This window comes from Zootermopsis nevadensis, unplaced genomic scaffold (genome assembly GCF_977971745.1).
Source record: "Zootermopsis nevadensis isolate Lab colony 2312 unplaced genomic scaffold, Znev_1.0 Znev_ptg000010l, whole genome shotgun sequence".
NCBI classification, from domain to species: Eukaryota; Metazoa; Arthropoda; class Insecta; order Blattodea; family Termopsidae; genus Zootermopsis; species Zootermopsis nevadensis.
The window spans coordinates 19,672,821-19,696,626 of record NW_028259142.1 but is presented as its reverse complement, the minus strand read 5'-3'; the positions used below and the strand labels follow the sequence as shown (position 1 = coordinate 19,696,626).

At 36.7% G+C, this 23,806-nt stretch overlaps 2 protein-coding genes and 1 long non-coding RNA gene across 5 annotated transcripts in view; 1 reads left to right on the top strand and 2 right to left on the bottom strand.

Annotated features, from left to right (window-relative positions):
- The window catches only part of LOC147874283 (uncharacterized), a 78,962-nt gene extending 63,150 nt beyond the window's left edge, over window positions 1-15,812 (bottom strand). Inside the window, exon 1 of the long non-coding RNA XR_015534616.1 lies at window positions 15,119-15,812. This is a non-coding gene — a long non-coding RNA (uncharacterized LOC147874283). The remainder of the gene's footprint in view (window positions 1-15,118) is intronic.
- LOC110830595 (tubulin alpha-1A chain-like) lies at window positions 2,202-13,688 on the top strand. The gene is made up of 6 exons (XM_087346761.1): window positions 2,202-2,277; window positions 7,759-7,981; window positions 9,117-9,418; window positions 10,755-11,185; window positions 12,002-12,098; window positions 12,704-13,688. Exons 1-6 carry the CDS (start codon window positions 2,275-2,277, stop codon window positions 13,001-13,003), a joined length of 1,356 nt encoding a protein of 451 aa, XP_087202887.1. The 5' UTR covers window positions 2,202-2,274; the 3' UTR covers window positions 13,004-13,688.
- Window positions 15,813-16,730: 918 nt separating the features above from the next.
- The window catches only part of Vha100-1 (V-type ATPase subunit a family protein Vha100-1), a 44,896-nt gene continuing 37,820 nt past the window's right edge, over window positions 16,731-23,806 (bottom strand). For all 3 annotated transcript variants that reach the window (XM_022065697.2, XM_022065699.2, XM_022065698.2), the window contains exons 12-17: window positions 22,728-22,855; window positions 21,905-22,020; window positions 20,786-20,893; window positions 20,227-20,458; window positions 19,355-19,526; window positions 16,731-18,242 (exon numbers count right to left, since the gene is read on the bottom strand). In XM_022065697.2, the coding sequence (XP_021921389.1) occupies window positions 18,140-18,242; window positions 19,355-19,526; window positions 20,227-20,458; window positions 20,786-20,893; window positions 21,905-22,020; window positions 22,728-22,855 (859 nt within the window). In that variant the 3' untranslated portion in view covers window positions 16,731-18,139. The remainder of the gene's footprint in view (window positions 18,243-19,354; window positions 19,527-20,226; window positions 20,459-20,785; window positions 20,894-21,904; window positions 22,021-22,727; window positions 22,856-23,806) is intronic.

Genomic DNA, 23,806 nt, shown 5'->3' with positions numbered 1-23,806 from the left:
TAGATTACGTAAAAAAACATACAGTAACTAAACAAATTCAAAAGTAATGACAATAGTAAAAATAATACGACTTTCAGTCAAGATTCAGGACAAACAGCATTTGAATACCAGAACCCAGCGGCTACAATCGTCTATAATTTTGTTCACGCATCTGCGTTAATTATCAGGTCGTTAATATATTGGAGATACACTGCAGTATCCCCCAAAATGGGCGTGGTCAAATCTCTTAATGAACATCACACCCTCCTGCTCTTACGAGGCACGTGTATCGTCAGAAAGCTTTGTTTTAGGGGAGAGAAAACAGATGACGGACATGGGACCGCAACCAGAATACACCTCGAAGCAAAATAAATATTAGGTCTGGAAGGCGCCACTAGATGAGATCGTAATGTAAACTTTTCTTTAATAAGAAATATTCAGACTGTATTTTATCTCAAAACCTGAAGGGAAAAAAACGTCAAAACGCATATCCTAAACCGATTGGCTAGTCTCTGGGCGTTAATCAATTAAATTTTGAGCAATTTAGCGGATTATTTTTTTTAAAGTAAGTTTTTATACAGCAGAAAACTATTGAAATCACAGAACCTCAGGGAGGTACATATTTTTTTTTTTAACAGAGTGCCAATTCGCTGTGAGGTATGAAGCTATCAGAAAAAGTTATAAATTTAAGTATGATTTGAGGTTTTCACAGCGGTCAGTATGAAAATTTCTCTGAAACGTTGGTAAACGTCTACCATAATACACGGCGCAACAACCCAGAAGATAAATCTTTATAAATTTAATTATTTATTTTAATCCGTCTGATCACAATATAATTTTATTTAAAATTTCTTATAATAAAGATAATAAAATATCATTCATGTTCGGTATCGATTGATCGATTTACATTTCGGAACAATTACACAACATGTTTCGGTTTTTATAAAACCATCATCAGGTGTAAAATATATCTAAGACTCAATTACAGAAATCATAATTGAGTTTTAAGTTCTTAGATATATTTTACACCTGATGATGGTTTTATAAAAACCGAAACATGTTGTGTAAATGTTCCGAAATGTAAATCGATCAATCGATACGGAACATGAATGATATTTTATTATCTTTATTATAAGAAATTTTAAATAAAAATTATATTGTGATCAGACGGATTAAAATAAATAATTGATATAATATTCACAATATGACGCAATTACACTATCTTATTTATAAATTTAAATTTGAGTTTTGTGTAAAATGGATGTTGAAGGAAATCGACATTTCGCGAGATGAAATTCATCCATTAGAGTTTATCGTAGACATTTCATACCAATTTTAATCGAATCAAAAGTCTGGCCCAGTATTACACGAAGTGTTTTACAAAGACGCGGGCAATCTGCAATGCGTTATATCCGAGGCAATGAGGAAGTGAGCGTCTCAAGTCACGAAACTCCTTAGGGTCACTGGCTCGTCTTGTGTATTGAACTGAACGAGTGGTGAAATTTATTGAGGGCATCCGAATCGTAGATTTCAGTACTTCTTCCAGTTTATATAAAGACGCTACACCAAAACACAGGCCCACTTATGTTATGTATTACCTCATTGATAAATATAATGAGAGAAAAACAGAAGAAATATTAAACGCTTGTTCTAGAAATAAATTAAGTCAAAAGAACGGAGGACAAAGAGAATATATAGATATAAATTAATAATTGTAATGTGTGGCACGATTAAAATATTTTACAAAGAGAGTAACAAATCAAAATCAAAACCACTAAGAATTTAAGAGTAAAATAAGTTCGGGGTTTGATTTTCGTCATTCATATTAGAATTGTATCTCTCCGACACCTACATATATCCTTCGCGCTCTTTAAGATTCATTTTAATATTATCCGCCTAATTCTAGGAGTTATGCTGATGTGTAAGTTAAAAAGTAATAAGATATTGTAGGTGCGTCATATTGTGATTTTATTTAAAAATAGTATTAAAATATATTAAAATTGTCCGTCAATCACAATATTAGTTTATTGTGATTGACGGACAATTTTAATATATTTTAATACTATTTTTAAAAAGTAATGTCTTTCCATCGTGATATTCTCGTGATCAATTTCCTTCTGCCGCTGGGTCATTTATCATCAGAACAATGAAACACGTAAATTTATTCGTGCCTTCCTCCCCCAACCTCCCAGGACTATATATCGAACGGAGAGCGCAGTCTCCCCGCAGACATACTAAGGCTCTCGACTTTGAACGTCTCTGTGCACGGCGAGCGAGTCTAACTATAATCACAACATGGTGAGTACAATGACGTAGCGAGCAGAGTGTGTTGTCACTTCTGTTTTGTGACAACTCTTGCCGTGTGTGTGTGTGTGTCTCTTATAGAAACATTTTTTCGACTCCTCGGAGAAAATACTTCTACAGGAATACACACAATAACAAACTTGTTCTGATCATATTTTATACCAGAAAGTGTTATATAACTCCAAAATTTATAACTGCGAGTCATTTCAGTGAAACACATTTGACATTCTGAATTCATTTTATATTTCTCTTTTGAAATAGGCCTATTTATTAATTCTGTATATTACTCATATAATAACTATAGAATGGATAAATAAATATTCAATATAATGTCCAAAACAATTTAAAGTAAAACCAAGAGCCGTAGGTTATTTGAACCGTGTTATGTTTTAACGCTTTGAAGCCCGAAGCTTCTCAAAGCAATATTTAAGAATTCAGTCCGTACCGCAAAGAAAACACCGCACTTCACCATCACAACGATCAACTGGTTAATGCTGTTTAAGGAAATAATCGCTGTTTAGACTGAGAATGATATTAAAACAAATTTGTACAAAATTTAGAGTTAGTTATTGTTAAAATATATAATATGTATAATTAACATTCTGCTTCAAAGGTTTAAAATTAATATCAGCTGTATTCGTCTGTCTATTATTCCGCGTAATCCTTGGAGTTTGATTAAATTTAATGTCATAAATACTTTTTAAAGTAACAGGTAAATTTTATCTGCCAAACACTCACTTTGCCAGAAGTACAACATCAGGTTCTCGTAGACACAAAATGAGAAAAAGTTTATGAATGAGATTTTAGGTTTTCGCTGTGGTGGAGATGCTGAGGTTTGGTCTTCCGCGTAGGAAAGCCGTGTTAACTTGTACACAGATACCAACATTTAGGCGAAATATACTGACTCCTACCCTCCACGGTGGTCTAGCGGTTAGAACGCTGGCCTTGTAATCCTGGGGTCTCTGGTTCGATTCCCGGCGGTGCCCGAATTTATAACTTGTGTTGGGCAAGGCCGTGGTCTAGGCAACACGGAGTTTTCCTCCGTGGCATCCCAACAATTACTCCATTCACACACAGAAGAAGGCAATGGCAAACCACTTCTGGATCATCTGCCAAGAACGTATATGAACAGGTCCCAGTCCGAGAAAAGGATGGAAGGATCCTGTTCATATGGACCTGTCCTCAGACAAAACACTAAATAATAATAATAATAATACTGACTCCATGTTCACAGTGCGTTACACCCAAAAGACAAACATATACAATATCATAATGAAGCGGTTACTCCGATTTCATGGCATTGTCTTGGCATTCGCTGACGGACAGGAAATATTCAGTAAGAACTAGGAAAATGCTTGATATTTACCATAGTATTTTTCATCGGTCTTCCGGATTATCAAATTTTTTTTAGAATATCCGATCGTCCTTCGGTCCAATTTACGTCAAATGATCGCGACTCTACCATATTTGAAACTCTTTTCTGTGTATGTTCCACAGACAACGATCCACTTACTTTAACTCGTGTGGGCGTAAGTACAAGGCAGTATCCGGACAGGCTCTCTCGACCAAATTATTCATTCTCAAAACACCGAGACAATGGGACCTCTATTAAAGAAATATTTCTTGTGGTCTCCGCCCCGGAAGCCAGTCTGCTCCGCGGCATCGAGGGCCCACCCTAACAGAATGGCGTCCCGAGTCTTAATCATGAAGGCTGCTTCACGAACAGCACAAGATGATTTTGGTGCAATGCACGCGAATGTACCATCTTCGGACTTGCGCAGATTTTGGGGCAACTTTCATCAGCAGCGGCCTAGAAAACTTAACTAGGGTGTCAGAGGGGAGGTTGAAAGAATCTATTTCAAGTAGGTGAACCTATTCTGATTTAAATATTGTGCTATGGTACGTGAATATCGATGAGTTTCGTTTTAAATTTTACGTCATATGTTGGTATTTATTCAGATCTATTCAATGTGTTCTTCAATGCACTCACTAGCTTTTGTTCTGACATGTCCCATGACGGTGGCGTGATTCTAAGAGACGAAGGGCAGTTTAGCATGGGAGACTTCAGAATATCAGCAATTAGGCAAACTTATCCAAACCCCAGATTCCAAATTACTTCTTTGAATCATTCCTAAACTATATCTAGATTATTTTCACGTACACAAAATCGAATATGGAATAGTGATTTTGGAATACGTATTTTCTAATTACTGAATTAGACACCATCGTACCCAAGAAAGATCCTAGCATTTCATGGTTATCCTATATGATTAAGAGATGTAGATATGGTCCAATGGTGACAGTTCGTTCGATACGTTGTCCTTACCTAAAAAAGATGAAACAATGGGAGACTCGATGGTAATCTGCATGGCAATACAATGGTAACTGGCGCCACGAGAGTTCCTCGCCACACACCCTCGTGATTGTTATCGACTCCTTTATAGCATGACCTGGCGCCTTGCCCCTCATGACACGCCACCAGCCACAACATTTCGCGTGCGAGGTAAAGCGCCTACCTTGAAGAGCCTCCCGCTGTTACGTGTAGCAAAATCTCACGCTTATTGCTGTCTCGTTGTGACAGATTTTACGTAAAACGAGGCCAAATTTAAAAGATTTTTTATAAGGTAGTATAGTTGCGTCATATTGTGAATTAGGTTAATATTTTAATATTTTTCGTCAAATCACAATTTTAATAAGATAATAAAATATATAAAATATATAAAATATAATTTCACGTTCCGCATCGAATGATCGATTTACAAATTGGAACGTTGGAATATTTTAATATTTTCCGTCAAATCACAATTTTAATAAGATAATAAAATATATAAAATATTTAAAATATAATTTCACGTTCCGCATCGAATGACCGATTTACAAATTGGAACGTTGGAATATTTTAATATTTTCCGTCAAATCACAATTTTAATAAAATAATAAAATATAAAATATTTAAAATATCATTCGATGCGGAACGTGAAATGATATTTTAAATATTTTATATTTTATTATCTTATTAAAATTGTGATTTGACGGAAAATATTAAAATATTAAAAGATTTTGTTAACGACATTGGTTTGAATCCTAGTTTACTCAAACGAAAATGAGAAAATTAAAACGAAACCATATAATTACTGGAAGTGACAGTACATAACAGGACACACACACGACGTTAATTATGTTAATTTACAGGACTAGAACATCAAGAAATTGCATCGCAAACTACTTCGAATATTTATTTATTTGTTTAAATATTGTCAGTCTAATCACACAAAAAATTCCTATTAAATATTAAAATATTACTATAATTAACATTTAAATATTTAAAATATATCAAATGATGTTCTCTATCGAAATGTTCGATTTACATTAGATCATCACTTTTCTTTTTACTTCGAATACTTCAATCTACATGCCGAGCCTAACAAGAATTTTAACACGATGGCTCGAAAGTGATTTTTGCCAGGTACAAATTTCGTCAATTGACCCTAAAATAATTAAGACTTCGTACTGTTTAACCCGGTGTCTCTCAAGGTAATGAGATTAATTCTCACGAGACCCACTGGTGACCCTCATGTTAGCCAACGTAATAAATAAATAACTACATTATTTTGTAACTATAAATCTAACGATTCATCTATTTATCGTGGTAATATTTAGAACGCGTGAGGCCCATAGAACAGCCAGCGTAGTCGCATGGGTCCGAAGGGTCGGTATAGCTCACAATATTCAGTCGCCGGTTCGAATCCTGTCTGGTCCACTGACTTCATGCAGTTGTTATGCGTTCCTTGTACGATGTACGTGAAATGATGGCGCATTGGGCTGACCATGTCTATGCGTCCGTCCGCAAGATTGAACTCGATAATCGCTTGACGGATTTGAATGAAATCTTGTATGGACATTATGTCATTAGGGAATACCCTAAAATTGCATTATAGTTTCAAACGACAGGTAATACCAACATGGCGGAGGTGGGATGGAAACTAGCGTCACTTGAAACAGTCATAAACAGTGCTGCAAAACTTTGATAGAGTAATTCTTTTTAAGTAAAATAAAAAGGTCGGGTTTATGAAAGAAAAAAATGTTAAAAACTTGATCATAATTCTATCCAACAGCCACGTTCTTACGAATTCATTAAACTACCAAAGAGGTAATGCGCCTTATGACTGGTCTTGGTTTATGTAATTAAAGACATTTTTTTTATTTAGTGTTCTGTGTTGCCTAGACCACGGCCTTGCCCAACACAAGTTATAAATTCGGGCACCGCCGGGAATCGAACCCGAGACCCCAGGATTACAAGGCCAGCGTTCTAACCGCTAGACCACCTAGAGCACCTTAACCCATTGGAGGGCACATACAACGCCAATCTCATCGTCCTTAATTTTAATCGTCCTAATGATATTTGGTGAAGAGCAGACTTACAAATTGTAAAGCTCATAGTATGTAAATTTCTAGAGTTACTTTGTATATCTTAAATCCAAATATTCTCCTCTCTCTCTCTCTCTCTCTCTCTTTTTGTTTACAAACACACACAATTTTCCTTCCCTTATTGTAGAAGACTACGTTTCGCCCCAATACAAAAAAAAACACGAAAAACTATAGAGTATTATATAGAACTTTCATCTATAGTTTTTCAGATATGAGACAGAAAATCTAACTCGACTGAAATTCCGAGCTATTTACGTAATACGATAAAATTTCGTAAAAATTGTATCTGACTCGTTATCGACTAGCCTAGCGTTCTATAACATCTCAGAAAGGACTCTGATAAATGGAGTTGGTTAATTAATAAGTTATTAACAATCTAATTGAATTCAATTTTTAGAGTCGTCTTCCCCGTGGTAAAACTGACTTTTATGTACAGAAATCGGGGCGAATTCATTTGCAAAGCATCTGTACTCTGCAACGTCTGGATTAATAATCGATAAAGGACCTGCATCACCTTCAATAGTATCGCGTGGGGTGGACGGTTAAAAACAAACAAATTACAAAGGGAAATTTTTTTGGGGGGGGGGAGGTATTGTAAAATCCACCCCGCAACATTAATAAATTATTACGCGACACGAGTGGCATTTATTGCACATGAACTAGAAAAAGTCTGTCTTCGTGAAGAATTTATGTTGCTCTCAGCAATAACATCATTTAAAAATCACGCGACGAGACTCTTAGAACATTTCTGTGACTAACGACGTATATTATTAATTATTATCACATTATAAATATGGCTTCAAACGAGGGTAATTTTTGCCTAGGGATGACAGTCGATGTTTTATGCAAAAACAGCTTATAAGACCCGCCTACAATTAAGATACCTGTAGAATACGTATGGTTCCAGAAGTATTTTCTGTTTATTTCTTTAGCTAAAGTGACTGTCGACGTGAATTTAAACGTAAATTGGTTTCAAAAAATATGTTAAGTGATGATATTCAGCCAAAATTGTTACGAGATAGGTAGAATTCATCTTTGTAATTACAGAGGGAGTGTATTTCGGTCCACATCGGCCAAGCGGGCGTGCAGATAGGCAATGCCTGCTGGGAACTGTACTGTCTGGAACACGGCATCCAGCCAGACGGACAGATGCCCTCCGACAAGACCATCGGCGGGGGTGACGACAGTTTCAACACGTTCTTCAGCGAGACTGGGGCGGGCAAGCACGTTCCCCGGGCGGTGTTCGTGGACCTGGAGCCAACAGTGGTCGGTGAGTGCACCATCTTGCGGAGATCATGCAGAGTCGAATAGAAGGAATGGCAACGAGGTTATGAATTACGAATATGGGGCAAGTGTTCCCTACGAAAATATTGGTATATCTCAACCAAGGAAAAACCAGACATCAGCGCGCTTCTGTCGATAACCACTGGCCTTTGTTAGTCTCCAACAAAAATTGGATTTGGCAATGACCTTGAAAACTAACCTAACCCAACCTAAACTAAATTAACCTAACCTAACCATAACCCAAATTAACCTAACCTAACACGACCCAACCTAACATAACCTAACTTAACTAATTATTTAAATCTTGTCCGTCTAATCACAATAAATTCTTATTAAATATTAAAATATTACAATAATTAACATTTAAAATATTTAAAATATTAAATGATGTTCTTTATCGAAATATTCGATTTACATTAGAACATCTAATGTAAATCGAATATTTCGATAAAGAACATCATTTAATATTTTAAATATTTTTTAGAACATCTAATGTAAATCGAATATTTCGATAAAGAACATCATTTAATATTTTAAATGTTAATTATTGTAATATTTTAATATTTAATAAGAATTTATTGTGATTAGACGGACAAGATTTAAATAATATTTATTATATCACAATATGACGCAACTTTACCATCTAACTTAACTAAGTTTAACAGTTTCAAATATGTGTCATCATCCATTCGCATGTAGTTATGCTAGTTCGTCGGCTCTAATCGAATTTAATTCAACAAATTTATGTGAGAATGTTTTGATCCATCTAACCAACTTCTGTCCCACTTAGAACGTTTCAACTTTCATTTCTTCTTCAACATTAAAGTAAGAGCAAGACAGATTAAAATCGCATCGTATTCACTTAACATGTTGTAGCGTCGACTGAACAATAAAAAGACCGAGTACAAACCTGCCACAAAGTCTGTACGTGTCTGGACTCTCAGAGGTTTGAGGCTTACCTTCCGGCTTTAACTTGGAAGGTAGGCCTTCCGGTTAAGCCTAGCGTGTGGTAAAGAAATTGTTCTTAAGATTTTATATCGACGTAGGAGTCGGTACATTTTTACCGACTCCACGGCCCTTCAGTCTTAAGAGACGCGGTCGGACGTCACACGTGTTTGCAGACGAGGTACGCACGGGAACGTACCGGCAACTGTTCCATCCGGAGCAGCTAATCACGGGCAAGGAGGACGCTGCTAACAACTACGCTCGAGGCCACTACACTATCGGCAAGGAGCTGGTGGACCTAGTTCTCGACAGAGTCAGGAAACTGTCCGACCAATGCACTGGTCTGCAAGGATTCCTCATTTTCCACTCCTTCGGTGGAGGAACTGGTTCCGGCTTCACATCCCTGCTCATGGAGCGCCTCTCCGTGGACTACGGGAAAAAAAGCAAGCTCGAGTTCTCCATCTATCCAGCGCCTCAGGTGACAATTATAAAATGCTCTGTGTACGTACTCGTTCACGTAAGAAAACAATTGCTATGTCCACATTTCCGACTAAAATAACCAACAAATTACAATATCAGTAGTGGGGCGTGCCTCATTTGTTTTCATCCAACAGACAGAAGCCCTCCGTCCAATTGAAGTGAACTTATATAACACAAAACACGCATGCTTTTCAATAAAATACATATAAAAGTAATGTGAAAATATCTTTCTATATAAACTAATGACAATCGGCAAGTTACGGAAGACGTTCATTTATTTAAAAAAATTAAAATAACCCAATATTTTCTTAAAGTTCAATTACTCAAAACTTGCACTAATGTTAGGGGATAAAATATATCGGTAACGTTAAATTTCGAGCAAATAACAGACTGAAATCAAGTTTTGGATATTTTAATCGAACACTGTAATGTGAATTACACATTCAAGCATTGGCGAGTTCTTGAACACAATGATTTTTGAATGTGCCGATTATGTAGGTTACCTTTCTTGGCCTAATGGAATTCACTGTCGTCTAAAACACCCGTTTACAGTTTTGTAACGAAAGGCCTGTTTACCGACATCACGCCTAGTAATGAAACTTACATGATTCAATTCCTTCAATAATTTCACATGTTTTTTTTTAATTTTAATTTTTGTATGCAGATATATTTCTTTCAGAAAAATGATATCTTATGTTTCTGATGATAATGAGACTTAAAATTAAATTACCAAATTCTAGTACATTTTAATATTATCAAATGAACGTGATATAAAACGTAGAAAAACTGTTATCTCAGCATATTTATCTACAGATTATTAAATTTCATCTCAACGAAATGTGAAAAATTAAAATATTTTATATAAATGACACGGCAGCAAGGCTGCAACAAACGAATTATAAACATATTCTGTGAATGAACCATCATTTTTCACGAACACACACAAAAGTAAATAAATAAACTACAATAATATTTCAGTTAATATTTTATATGGAAACTTTCTCAGGTGGGGAAAATGCTTATAATTTTAGATTTCCTCCAAACCATAAAAAAATACTTCGACATGGACAAATGTTCGTCTGTACTTGACATTAGAGGGTTTATTTTAATACGTGCGAGTGATTAACATGCAAATCTGCTGTAAAGTTTACGACGTTTATTTGTAACTTTAATTCTATTAAACATTTTGGGCAAAAAGAACTACATATACCGAAATTATGAACCAGGAGTCCATTACCGTATCATTTATTGGACAGTTTTGTTTCATTCTATCCAGCGTTTTTCTTTTCAGATAAATTATTTGTATTTCTGAGACAAACCGTAACATTCCGCAGGTGTCCACGGCCGTTGTGGAGCCATACAACTCAATTCTCACAACACACACGACGCTTGAACACTCAGACTGCGCCTTTATGGTGGACAACGAGGCCATCTACGACATTTGCCGGAGGAATCTGGACATCGAGCGACCCACTTACACGAATCTCAACCGCCTGATCGGGCAGATCGTGTCGTCTATCACGGCGTCCCTGAGATTCGACGGCGCTCTGAACGTGGATCTGACAGAGTTTCAGACCAACCTCGTGCCATACCCTCGGATTCATTTCCCCTTGGCTACGTACGCCCCCGTCATCTCGGCCGAGAAGGCCTACCACGAACAATTGACTGTGGCTGAGATCACGAACGCGTGCTTTGAGCCAGCCAATCAGATGGTGAAATGCGATCCTCGACATGGAAAGTACATGGCATGCTGTATGTTGTACAGGTAAGCCCTCGAACCCCGGGTTTCTGCCTTGTTTAATTCGTCTTGTTTGTTTACAAAACACCACAGACACCTTCGACGCAGTTTTGTCCTTGAAATCTTCTGGATCAAAGGTTTCCATTACAAACTTACTATCCTAAACTTCCCTTCTGACTTGGTGAAAACCGTATCTAAATTTATCCCATTTTGGAGAGGATGGCAATGAATACGCGAGTACATGAAAAGGGTAATAATAGCAAATGGAACGTTGGTTTCATTAATAACTGCTGTTCTTAAGTTGGTGACTTTAACGCGTGTGTGGTATAAAGAACTTGTTTTGGAAATTTCATGTACTCCAAACAGTACGCCTATCTAATATTGTTGTTTCTGGTGTAAAGTTTGATTTCAGTGTCATACGCTCTTTTCAAAATAATTTAATTAATTTTCATCATTTGAAATCTGATAAACATCTGACTAAAAAGTTGCATTTAAGAAATTATATTTAAGTTTATATAAGTTTATACACCTGAAGATGGTTCTTTTAGAACTGAAACATGTCGTGTAAAAAAGTGATGATCTAATGTAAATCGAACATTTCGATAGAGAACATCATTTAATATATTTTAAATATTTAAATGTTAATTATAGTAATATTTTAATATTTAATGGGAATTTTATTGTGATTAGACTGACAAGATTTAAACAAATATAATTTTCATATAATAATCCACTGGGATTGACAGATAATTCGTGCCCACTACAAAACAGAAAGTATATGATTTATGTACGCATTCTAGGATGATATGTGACCTTCCTCACGTGTGTTTGTTGTGTTCATAGGGGCGATGTGGTTCCAAAGGATGTGAATGCCGCTATAGCCACCATAAAGACCAAGCGGACGATCCAGTTTGTGGACTGGTGCCCCACTGGCTTCAAGGTGTGCCCTGTTACATTTTTTCAAACTAGAAGCCAGTATTTTGCCCCTGAGTACTAGCATCAAAATTCATCCAACACAGTGACGTAGACCCCTGAAATCTGTATACTGAAAAGGATTTTTCATATTGCATACGGAATTTTTCTGCATTATTGTCAATCATTCAAATGGAAACCTTGCAAGGGATTTCCCTACCAAAATACCACATGCACGTCTAGATTAAACAGCAAAGCTATATTTTCAGACAATTTCCTTCATAACCAACTCAGTGGAACGGAGTTATACTCAGAAGTTTGATAGTCATTTTTAACTTCCCACAAAATTCCTCAACTTTTAAAAAACTTTACAGTTCATTACCATGTTTACGAGAGCACATCGTAAGACCTTATCCTGAGCCAGTTAAATCTAATAGGTGCCCCAAGTGGTCTTAACCCTTCAGATTTTCTGACTAAAATGCTACATTACTTATTAAACTAATCCTCCTTGAATTCAATGTCCCTAATGTTTCGTGAAAAAACACAAATTACCCTTGATTTAACTGCGATAACAAAACAAAACGTAACTGCGAAGTCACTCACACTTTATTTGACAGGTGTCTCTGTCCTCAGGTCGGGATCAACTACCAGCCACCAACAGTGGTCCCTGGTGGAGACTTGGCAAAGGTGCAGCGTGCCGTATGCATGCTGTCCAACACAACAGCCATTGCTGAGGCTTGGGCTCGATTGGACCACAAGTTTGACCTGATGTATGCAAAGCGTGCCTTCGTGCATTGGTACGTTGGAGAGGGCATGGAGGAGGGTGAGTTTTCTGAAGCACGTGAGGATTTAGCAGCTCTCGAGAAAGACTACGAAGAGGTTGGCGTGGATTCAGCTGACGGTGAGGTAGATGAAGCAGATGATGAGTATTGAGTGTGATCATTCAAGAGAGATATTTTGATTACAAGGTGGCATGAACTGAAATGTGCAATGCATAGCTAAGAGCTCAACACACCTCAGAGACAAATTCTCCTACTCCAACTGAGTATTACCGTACCACGTTAATCAGTTTGGTGCACGCCTGTTAATAAAGGCTCATCACTGTTAATACCCAGTTATTTAGTCTACTTGACATGCGATACTTTCCAGTATACTGTTAAATAATGGTAGAAACATTTCATTTGGGAGCGATTATCACATTCATGAAAATGCATGCAATACACCTTTAACTGTTAGGCCAAACCTAGGATACATATATATAAATTATTCTCTGTTTGCACAAAATAATTTTATAAGATATCTACATAGTTCTATTATAGAACTCATGAAATATGCACAATTTTTATAAGATCAATAACACAGTTATGAATTTTGGTATTAGTAGCAAGCAGGTGAATATTTAATGGGAATGTTTTTGTCGTGATTGTACAAGCAAGATACAGTATGTAATACATCTCAGCAAAAGTACAAGAAAGTCATGTTTAATGTCTAACTTGAAGGGGATAAACTATCCATCTTATGGCTTATGGCACAGTCATAGCAGATGGACAAGTAGATTGTATCACTCATGTATAACAGTGTACCTTCATACACATTAAATAAGACAACATTTTGATTACAGGATGTTTCTTTATTAGACCTCAGTCTCGTCGGCATTCTGATTGTCTCCTCAGTGAAAGATATGCTATATAACCTCTTTACTCTTTCGTAACCCTAAGACTGAACACTGCTAATCCCAAACAAAGTCCACCCTTTGACAGGATCCTGAGTCAGCCAATCACATCTTTACAGTCTAAATAAAATATTCTGAATGCTAATATTATCTTGTCATTTATTTTTAGTTATCACATTTCAAGAAATTTTTCTACAAAATTTCTGTGGCATTTCCTGTTTCTCCATACAAACTACGTTTCCAGTCTTTGTTAAGCTCCTTTGTTCCTAAACTCAGTTCTAAAAAGCCTATAAGTCAATGAGTTTACTATAGTGTAATTTTCTCCATTCCACCTCCTCACTTGCTCCTAGGTCCAAATGTTTTCCTTGGAAATTTATTGATTCTTCGGCTGTTTAACATTGTTTCAACTGCACGTAATGAGAAGAGGAATTAGTCGTGGCCTATTTGAAGAAAATATCCTCAATCAGTATTCCTGGCTACTTGGCCAATGAACAGAACCCAGGAGGTTCAGTGCTCAGCGCCTTCTTTGTATTCTACCCTTATGGTAACAGATCACGTCTTGTCACATATAGAACGATAAAAAAATTATTTTCATATATTAAGTTACGCCTAGGAAATAATTCAATTATGAAATGGTACTACAAACAATGTAAGTCTCTAACAGCTATTGGATGATAGGACAAGACACTTTGAGTTACGAGAGAGTACCATAAGGCACTTCTAGTTCTGGTAAAAATCTTTGCTGAAAGCTGGATTCACTTTGATATAAAGTCAATTCATTGAAACTTATTTTTGACTATTATTTCGAAAATTAAACATTTGCGACCCCATGATCTTAGGAACATTTTTCTTATTTTTGACCCTGGAACACGCACACGAAGTTTGTAAACATACTTTTGACTCACCCTGTATATGGATCTTAGCACATGTTAAGTGTTGGAAACACGAAGGTTATCTCTATATGTTGTACTTGTATTGTGATATCTGAATTTGTTTAAAAATTGTCTATGTTGTCCACTACAAAAGAAAATAATGAGAGCTAGAAATATCTGGCTAGTAGAATAATATTAAATTTCTTATATAATTCCCCTCATAGGTCTCTCCTTTTAGTGCCTGTCATTATTCTAATGATTTCTTTTAATGTAAGATAATTTTTTGCTATCTGCTGAGTTTCCCCATAAGATAATTCCATATGACATGATAGAATGGAAATAAACAAAGTAGACTAATTTTGAAGTTTATGTTTTTATGAGGGGCATGGCATTAGTCATTTTAACTGCAATTGGTTACTGTCCTGCTGAAAAAATTGGACATAACCTCTCCTTTACTCATATAATTATATTATAATCATTATACATAAACGCACGAAAGCTTACCTTCGTCTTTGTATGCAGACATTTGGTATGGAACGCAGACTCTTATGCACGAGTACATTTTAGGTTAGGTTATTCACGTCTTTAAACTGGGCAGCATCCTAACCCTTACGGAGATTCAGTTTCGAAGTCGATTTCACACATTAATTCATTTCGTAAATTGCTAACTTTCACACACATTTTATATTTTCTCACTAGATCATACCTTTTAATATCTCCTGATGCGATTTACAGCAAGTTCATTTTATATATCGTAAACGAAGAGTGATTACTGCATCCGTATCCACGGCACATTGTTACGTTGAAATTTACTGGCATGATAGATGCAAATCGCGCGGAACAAATTCTTCGGTTTCATTCGAGTTAATTCTGTAATTAAACTTTCTTTGGCCTGCTTCCTACCCTTCTCGTGGTTGTACCAGAATTAGACACGGATCCACACCAACATGTTATCTGTAGATTTCTGAGTTATGACGATGTATAGCCTTGTAGACAGATACAGTATCAACGTCTAGGAGGAAGGTATCGTCTCAGTCGTCAGCGTTCCTCCAAAATATTGTCAACCACATAATACGGCGTCATAACCCAGACGACCACAGTCAACATCTTCATTACCATGAGAACCTCCTTTTAACCGCATGGCAGTAGCAATTATTTTCAATCAGGGAACAGCAAGGGTACTCGAAAAACCCAGAAGCATTACTCCAATGACCTTTGATAAAATTCTCTACTGCACATGCCTGAAGATCGTCTAAATTATGTTTAACAATGTTGTTCCTGTCTCAAAGAAAATCATGCAAATCCATTATAAAAATCAGCTGGCTGGTGTTTTATGAGAAAACTGTTTATTCTACAAATCATACAAAAGCCATGAATACGGGCAAAATATAGAATTACTGAAAGTGTGAGCATTTGGGCTAAAGGGTCGTTGGTTACCAATGTACTTCTAGGAATAAAACACTTCCTTTGTTATCACAAGAATAAACACCTTGGAAGGCAAATAAACAAATAGAATAATGAACAAAGAGAAATCCAAAGAATGTTACTGAATAAACTTACCCCATATCACATGGAATAACCATGTGATATGCGGTAAGTTTATCACGATTACTGTCACTGTAAAAGAAAAGAAAAACAATGGTACAAAATTTTATTCGTTACCCAAAAGACAGGAATTGTTCCGGCAAACTGAAATTTTATGGGATAAGCAAGTAATGAAAATTTTCTGGTGCCTTAATTTCTATATGGTGACAAATTACATTTAAATAGGCATTCATAATTCATCGTTTTGGGCAGCAACAACAAAAAATATATAAGGAATGGAATTGCACCGAGTCCTAGACCATGCAGCTTGTTAGTAAATCCACATTACAAAAATCCAGTATCCACAAGGTAATCTCTATTCATAATTTGAGACATCAAATTAAAAGGAATATTTCGTAATGTATTCGGCAAACATCTTATTTCAGAGTGGAAACAAGACTGAGAAACGGAGAGAGAAAACTGACAAGAAACATCGGTGGCTGAAATTTCTCTGGTAACAGGGAAAGTTCTCGTTAGGAAGGATAAATCATCATTTCTTTAAAACACAAACAAATATGATTAACGCTATAAATTACACTATTACTTAATTTTTAATTTGATCCAGATAAGACATTTATAATACAAACATGTTTAAATACAATGGAATTACATTTTTATACATTTATTCTTTGTATCCGTCACGTGGAGTGCTGCTCGCTTAATCACACTGTCCCACTCCAGTCAAATGTTTGAATCCCGTACACTGGCGATAAAGAGTTAACCGGCAGCCTATAACAAAGCCTGCCCTGTATTTATAAATATCTTATTCCATCTGTAAGTATAAATACAATCTGGTAGTAGACGGTATTCACATAACGAGTATTGATTACAACTTCATTTATATATACACACAAATGCATGGTAACAATGTTACGAAAGTCAACTAATACTAAATAGCCTTATCAGATCTATCACCTTGTAGTCATTCTATGTCATGAAGGGTTACTAGTCGACCTGCCTTTTCCAGTCCAATCCGGCTTCTTACGACAAGACGTCCCTCTTCCCGTTTCTCGACTCATTAAATTAATGCTGTGATGTTAAGTACTTTAAACTTACTTCAGACACTTCCTTGACATACGGAAGAAGAGGATAGGGAAAAAGCAGTGAAGAACAAAGGTCGTCTTGCAGTCACATGACTCGAGAGCACCACATATGAGGGTTGATCAGAATGCTTGCGTTGGGTTACAGCTTCAAAAACACTGCCAGGTCTACCAACAGATTAAACCCACCGGTTTTAAGATGATTATGTAACAGCAAAAATATCTGACAACATTTGCGTTCACTATTAAAACAATGTTTTAAGTTAAACAGTGAATGGTCCAGTCAGACACTACGACACCCAGTACAGTGAAGTCCCAGTTCTAGGTTTCTTGATCTAAGGTTTTCCTTCATTTCGCTCTCTCTCCGTCGTCCGGAGATAGGAATTAGCTCTATCGATTGGGCCCGACTGAGTAGGCCTACCTGAAGACGGAGATAGAGTCCCATCTTCGAAACGTCCCGGATTTTATGATTTTATTTATTAGACGATTGAAAATATCCAGAAAACTCTTTTACTTCTCCACCAAAGTACTGATAGACCACACACATCTTATTTTTAATCCTAAGACATTCCAACATAAAGTTATCTTAAGCCAATAATTCCGAAGTTAAATTCACTCCACTTAAGGTTTTCCTCAGTTTAGTGTCTGAATCCTTAGATGGGGATTACACTGTACAAATCTTCTGATCATTCTTATTTTGCTCATCATCAATTCCAGAAAGTATCGAGTCTACTACAAATACAAAATTCCTTTTTCTTTCTCCTCAATAAATTGAAATGATTGATTTTTACAACTAGAAATCACAATAAACTACACTAATCAGAGACAGTATCAGTACATCTACTACACATCTCCACAACTGGTCTACTATACAGACAACTATTTCATTCAACATTTATATCTATTCTTCAGGGGCTTGGGCAGCAGAATCTAAGATTGCTTCAAATGAGAACGGCTGAAAGTCATAGCCCATGCCTTGGTAAAACTTGCTCTGAAACTCCACCCTAAAAAAGAAAACATAATTATTACACCGACAAATTCTTGAAGAACCAAAGTAGGAACTTTGCTAAGAACGTTAAAGATATAACCGAAGGATAAATGTAGGAGAATAATAAATATTCTTGTTTGTATACTGTCGTTCATTCTACTCACACTCTATTGATATAAATGAACAAAATTTCTGAAAGACCTTAAAATATCTACTTTCCTTCATTTGTAAGATTTTGAGGTTTTCACAGCGGTGAGTATGAAGATTTCTGTCTTCATGGGTTGTTGCGCTGATGACGGATGCAGTATGACCTCTGAAACGTTGGTTAACGTCGACCAGACTACACAGCGCAACAACCCAGAGGACAGAAATCTTTTCCTTCAGTTGTTTCAATCTATATTATGAGGTTAGCAGGATTATAATCAATGATCCACTTATGTGCATTTTTCAATGGTATGTATTCCTTTCATGTTAAATCCGTGTGATGAAGTTTTTCAGTCACCATGATTGTAACTGCCAACATACAAAATATGTCTGTACATTTATCTCCATAAAAAATTTAAAATGCCCAACTCCAATGGTTCAGCTATCAACACCAAATGCGAAAGCTACATACGGATTTTACTCAAAAAAATTATACATCTGTTCGAGATCCATTACCACGCAAAATTTCAGGACCCTACATTAAACAGTGTTTATGTCACTGCCACTTCATAAGTTCATCTGGCTGTCAAGTTGGTGTTATTTATAACAGAAAATTAAAATTTAAAAACATGGGGGCAGAATCAGACCCATTTTAATATAGCTCAGCGTGCTATTCCTTTGTTCTAATATTTGTGCTGTAATGTAGAAAAATGGCTTAAAGCGAGGCTTTAATGCTTCATACAAGCTCAACCACATGGTAAGAATCATAGATCGTCCTTACTCGTAGAGTCTCGATTCTATCACAGTTGATGGAAAGCAGGTGGATATATCAATACCAGGTCCAGCTGGTCTTAATAAATTTGAGACCATCGGCAAAGCAATTCATCACTAAACTTATGACCCACATACACCAAAGTCCTACAATTCATACATAAAAACAGTACAGTACTTCTACTTCTGTACATATTCATCAAAATAACATACCAATGTAGTCGCAGAGTGTGGAGGAAGGCAGACAGGCCTTCCATAAGAACCAAGATGGCGACAGTCAGGGTAGACCATATAGCAAACGTGATCCAAAGAGCGATTCCTCCAACCCAGCCTTCAAACATCAGCCCGTTACGGAGCACCATGTTCCACAGTACCTCGGACAACTCTGAAACGGCAAGCACGTCACAGCAGACTCGTCCAAAATTAAATGTTGTACAGGAATAGGGAATTTATGAAGCTGGTGAATAGACTTCAATTTTGGGGTTTCACTAGTACTGTTCTGAAGAAATATTAGTATTTATGAAATTATGCCTGCTTAAATATTCTAATAGAAAATACACTGTCAAATTCTACAATGATATTTTCTCAATTGCAAAAATTGTTTCCAGAAAAGTTAACAGACCCATGAAACACACAGTAATCACTTCTAAAATGCTGTGACAGAATTATAATGAATTATAAATATCTGAACTCAAAACTCAAGTGTCTTAGTTGGACTTTAAGATTTCAGAGTGATGTAAGCAGACACAGTGGTCTTGTGCGTTGTTGTACTGTGTATCTTTTGGCCGTATACCAATGTTTCAGAGCACATACTGTCTCCATCTTCATGATAAAGGCATAGCTGAACGACTACACGTTTCTACAACCCAGAAGACCGTAATATACATGTAACACTGTTCAGATTCTGGCCAAAAGATAACACACCTGCAAAGACCATGTTAATATCAAAGATACTAACATCTTCCGACCACAATTTAAAAAATCATACTCGTTTTAAATAAAAGACATATATGACCTTTGACAAACTGATACTGGGTGACACTTAATGGCAAATCCAGTACCTGATAATGTGTAATACTACTTACGAGCATGTGCAAGTGACAACGCCCAGAGCCGGAGGTACGAGGCTGTGTGCGATACAGATCCCAGCACGTACTCTATCGTATGGATACCCTGGTGAATAAGGATTTCTCCAATAGGAAGTTCCTCCTCTTCCTTGTGTGGTGGCAGTGGAGGAGGAATCTGACCCTGAGCCAATGCAGCCTCAGCATCTCCATTCTCGGAGCCCACGGCATGATTTTGGTGGTTGCTATTCAACTGGAAACAAGGGATATAAACAGACTGGGGTTAGATTCCCAGCAGGAACAGGATTTCTTTCTTCTCAATCACTGTGACTCTGGGGCCCACCCAACCTCTCATCTATAATGAGTAGTGGACACTCTGTTTCATATTTGGTAGGTGGGAGACACTGGTTATGAAATTACTGGAAAATGTAATAAGCTATATTTTTCATTTGTCATGAAGCCTATCCTTATTTAATCCAGTTCAGAACCAATCAATTAGTATATTAAAATTGATCTAGATTTTAGCTCCCTTCAACAATTTAATCCCACTATTCAAAGTTTCATTCATGTTACAACTTACTAGAACATGCATTCTGCGCTGATTTCTTATGGTGAGCATTGGTTTGGCAAACAGCATCCATGGTATGCACAGAAGGGCTATCACCACAAGCAGCATCTGGAATGGCCGCTGAAAACAGAATTGTAAAACTCGGTAAGTCAGTTAAACACTAAATATGTAATAAGAAAGAACTGCTTGATTCATGGGTTATAAGGAATTACATAATTAGGATGTACGATGTAAGTGGAAACTGTTAAAATAATCAATCTGTTTGCAAACTTGATAAAGATTGTTATTTTCCAAGTTACATATTCAGAAAACAAATGTGGAACTGTACACACTCCAAGTATTTTCCAAAAGCACTCTGCTATTTTGAAAATCTCACTGGATTTTACGTCCGTTTACGGCAGACATACGACGCAAACCAAGCTGCACGGGGGTCAAAAATGATTTCTCCTTGTATTTTGTCAAATACTCACCACACTGAAACATATTTCAAATAAAACTTAACAGATATTAACTTTATTTAAATTTAATATCATGTATGATGAACGTATTTTCAAAGAAAATATCAAATTTCTGTCTGGCTTCAAGTAAAGCAAGGCGTATAACGGAACAACATAAAGAAAAATTAAATTCACCTGATAAATTAGTGCGAACCTGCTACTGTAATTCCATACAGAAGGGTGTTATTTATCAGACAAGTTCGTCAATTCAAACTCAATCATGCTGATCAGTACGCTTCTTAACCTCAACAAACGTTACAATCAACGGCCACTCACAATTCACATCAACACTTGTCACCCCTCCTTTGAACATTTATCATTCATAACGTTCTTGTGATTTACGGAATTATTGCAATAACGAACTTCCTCTCTTTCATAAATTTTATTGCGGTACACACCGTCAAACCACAAAAATCTGAAGATGGACGGTTGTTGTCCTTTGGTGCATATCAATACAGCAGCCACGTTAAACACTTCATAGCATCATCACAAGCAAAACCAATCAGGTGTACATTCTGGAAGGTTATATTGCTCGTATCACCCATATTCTTTCATGGTACCACAACTGCTTTTGAGAAAAACCATAAACTGCCTTTACCTTTTTTACTTCCTATTACTACGATCACACACTCACCTGCCCACTGTACATGTACTGATCACATACTTCTGGGGCACTGTTTTCATTGAACAGCACCATATTAATGAAAGTTATCAGGATTGATGGAGCACAGTATGGACTTGTCTTTACATCTGAAACAGAGAAGATCAAACAAACATTATAAAACAAAATAATGTCTTCAAGTAACTCCAGTCAATGCGTGTCTTGCTAAACTGACGCCATCAAATGAAGCTCAATACGTGGCGGTAACGATACTTGAACCTTCCCCTCTTTGACATCTGACTGCAGTTGTATTTCCTTCAGATTCCCCACGGTCTATGTCGATCTAGCCCAAAGCGCTAATTGCTAGTGCATGTTATCACCAACATTCTTGTGAACAGAATGACAAACATGTGCAGGGGAATATGAGGGATTATGCTGGATGTGGTAAGCATAACAGCTTGAGGGAAAGTGAGGGTGGTCGATCCATGGGTCTTCTTTCCGCAACCTCAGTACAGTACAGTATTTCATTGAAGCATGAGCTGTGACCTTGAGATTTACAGTACTCACCTGACTGAAGAACAACTCATGGCTATAGATCAAATCCCACTTAACTAGTTCTACATATATTCCTTCAAAAATCAAGTCATCTTAGAATAATATTTAGGTACGTGCATAAATTAAAAAACAATCGCAAAGAACCAGCCTGAATCTATACTTTTATTACCAACAAAAATTTTAAATTGAAGAACTTTGGCCTTGGTATCCGATTTTATGCTTGAGTACATTAATAAATTATGGGTTAACATAAAGAACACATTTCAAATCTTCAGAGCATATATGTACAAATACCACTCACCATCAGTTTTTGGTCCATAACAAGTCCACTTGATAAACATGAGGATCACCATGTAGAGGAACAAGAAACACAAGAAAATCATCTGGGGGATAAACTCGCAGAAAATGCTGATGCGCTTCCGGAAGTACCTGGAACACAAACAACAAATCTTTCAAAAATCTTTCATGCACTGCATGCTTTATCAAGACCTGATCATAGTAATATTTCCATGTAATAGGCTATCTGACATGTTACAGATATAACATTACAGGTAGCCCTCGATTTACGCCGGGGATGCGTTCCTGGACGAACCGGCGTAAACAGAATCGGCGTAAACAGAATCGGCGTAAATTGAAACTCTTTTATAATGTAAATCAATGGGAAGTCAATGACACGCGTTCCCATCACCCAAACATTGACTAATACAGTAAAACCCCTCTAGTTGGACACCCTATATCCTGGACACCCCTCTATATTGGACACTTTTAATTGGAACCGGCGAATATCCTATAATTTTACATGTCCACAACACTCTATATCTTGGACACCCCTCTATCCTGGAACTTGAACACCCCTTTTGTTGCAAGTTGGACAGGTTCATGCACTTAGCTTCAATGCTTTTATGGGAAACATTTACAGTTAGTATTTTGTTATTTTGAATTTCTGACTGATGAATGCCTTCTACCTGAGGATTAGCTTATAATTGAGGGTGTGAGACTTTGAACCCATCATTGGAATTCTTTTGTTGAACCCTTCACTGGACTACAGTAGTATTGCTGGTACAGTTCTAACTTTGTCAGTACTGTGCTTGCAGCTGAGTTAGCTTGCAACAGTGTTAACAGAAATTGGATTTTTCTTTTTGCGATGGGGAAACGAAAATTGGCGGAATTAACTCTGGAAAAGAAGAAAGAAGTTTTGGATCTTCTGAAGATAGGAGAAAGTTGCAGGAAGCTGGCAGAGAAATACGGCATCTCAAAATCTACTGTTTCCAACATCAACAGCAACAGAGCCGCAATTACCGATGCGTGGGAAAAGAATTGTAATGCACACAGAAAAAGACTACGAAAAACACCTCATGATGAACTAAATGACAAAGTGTT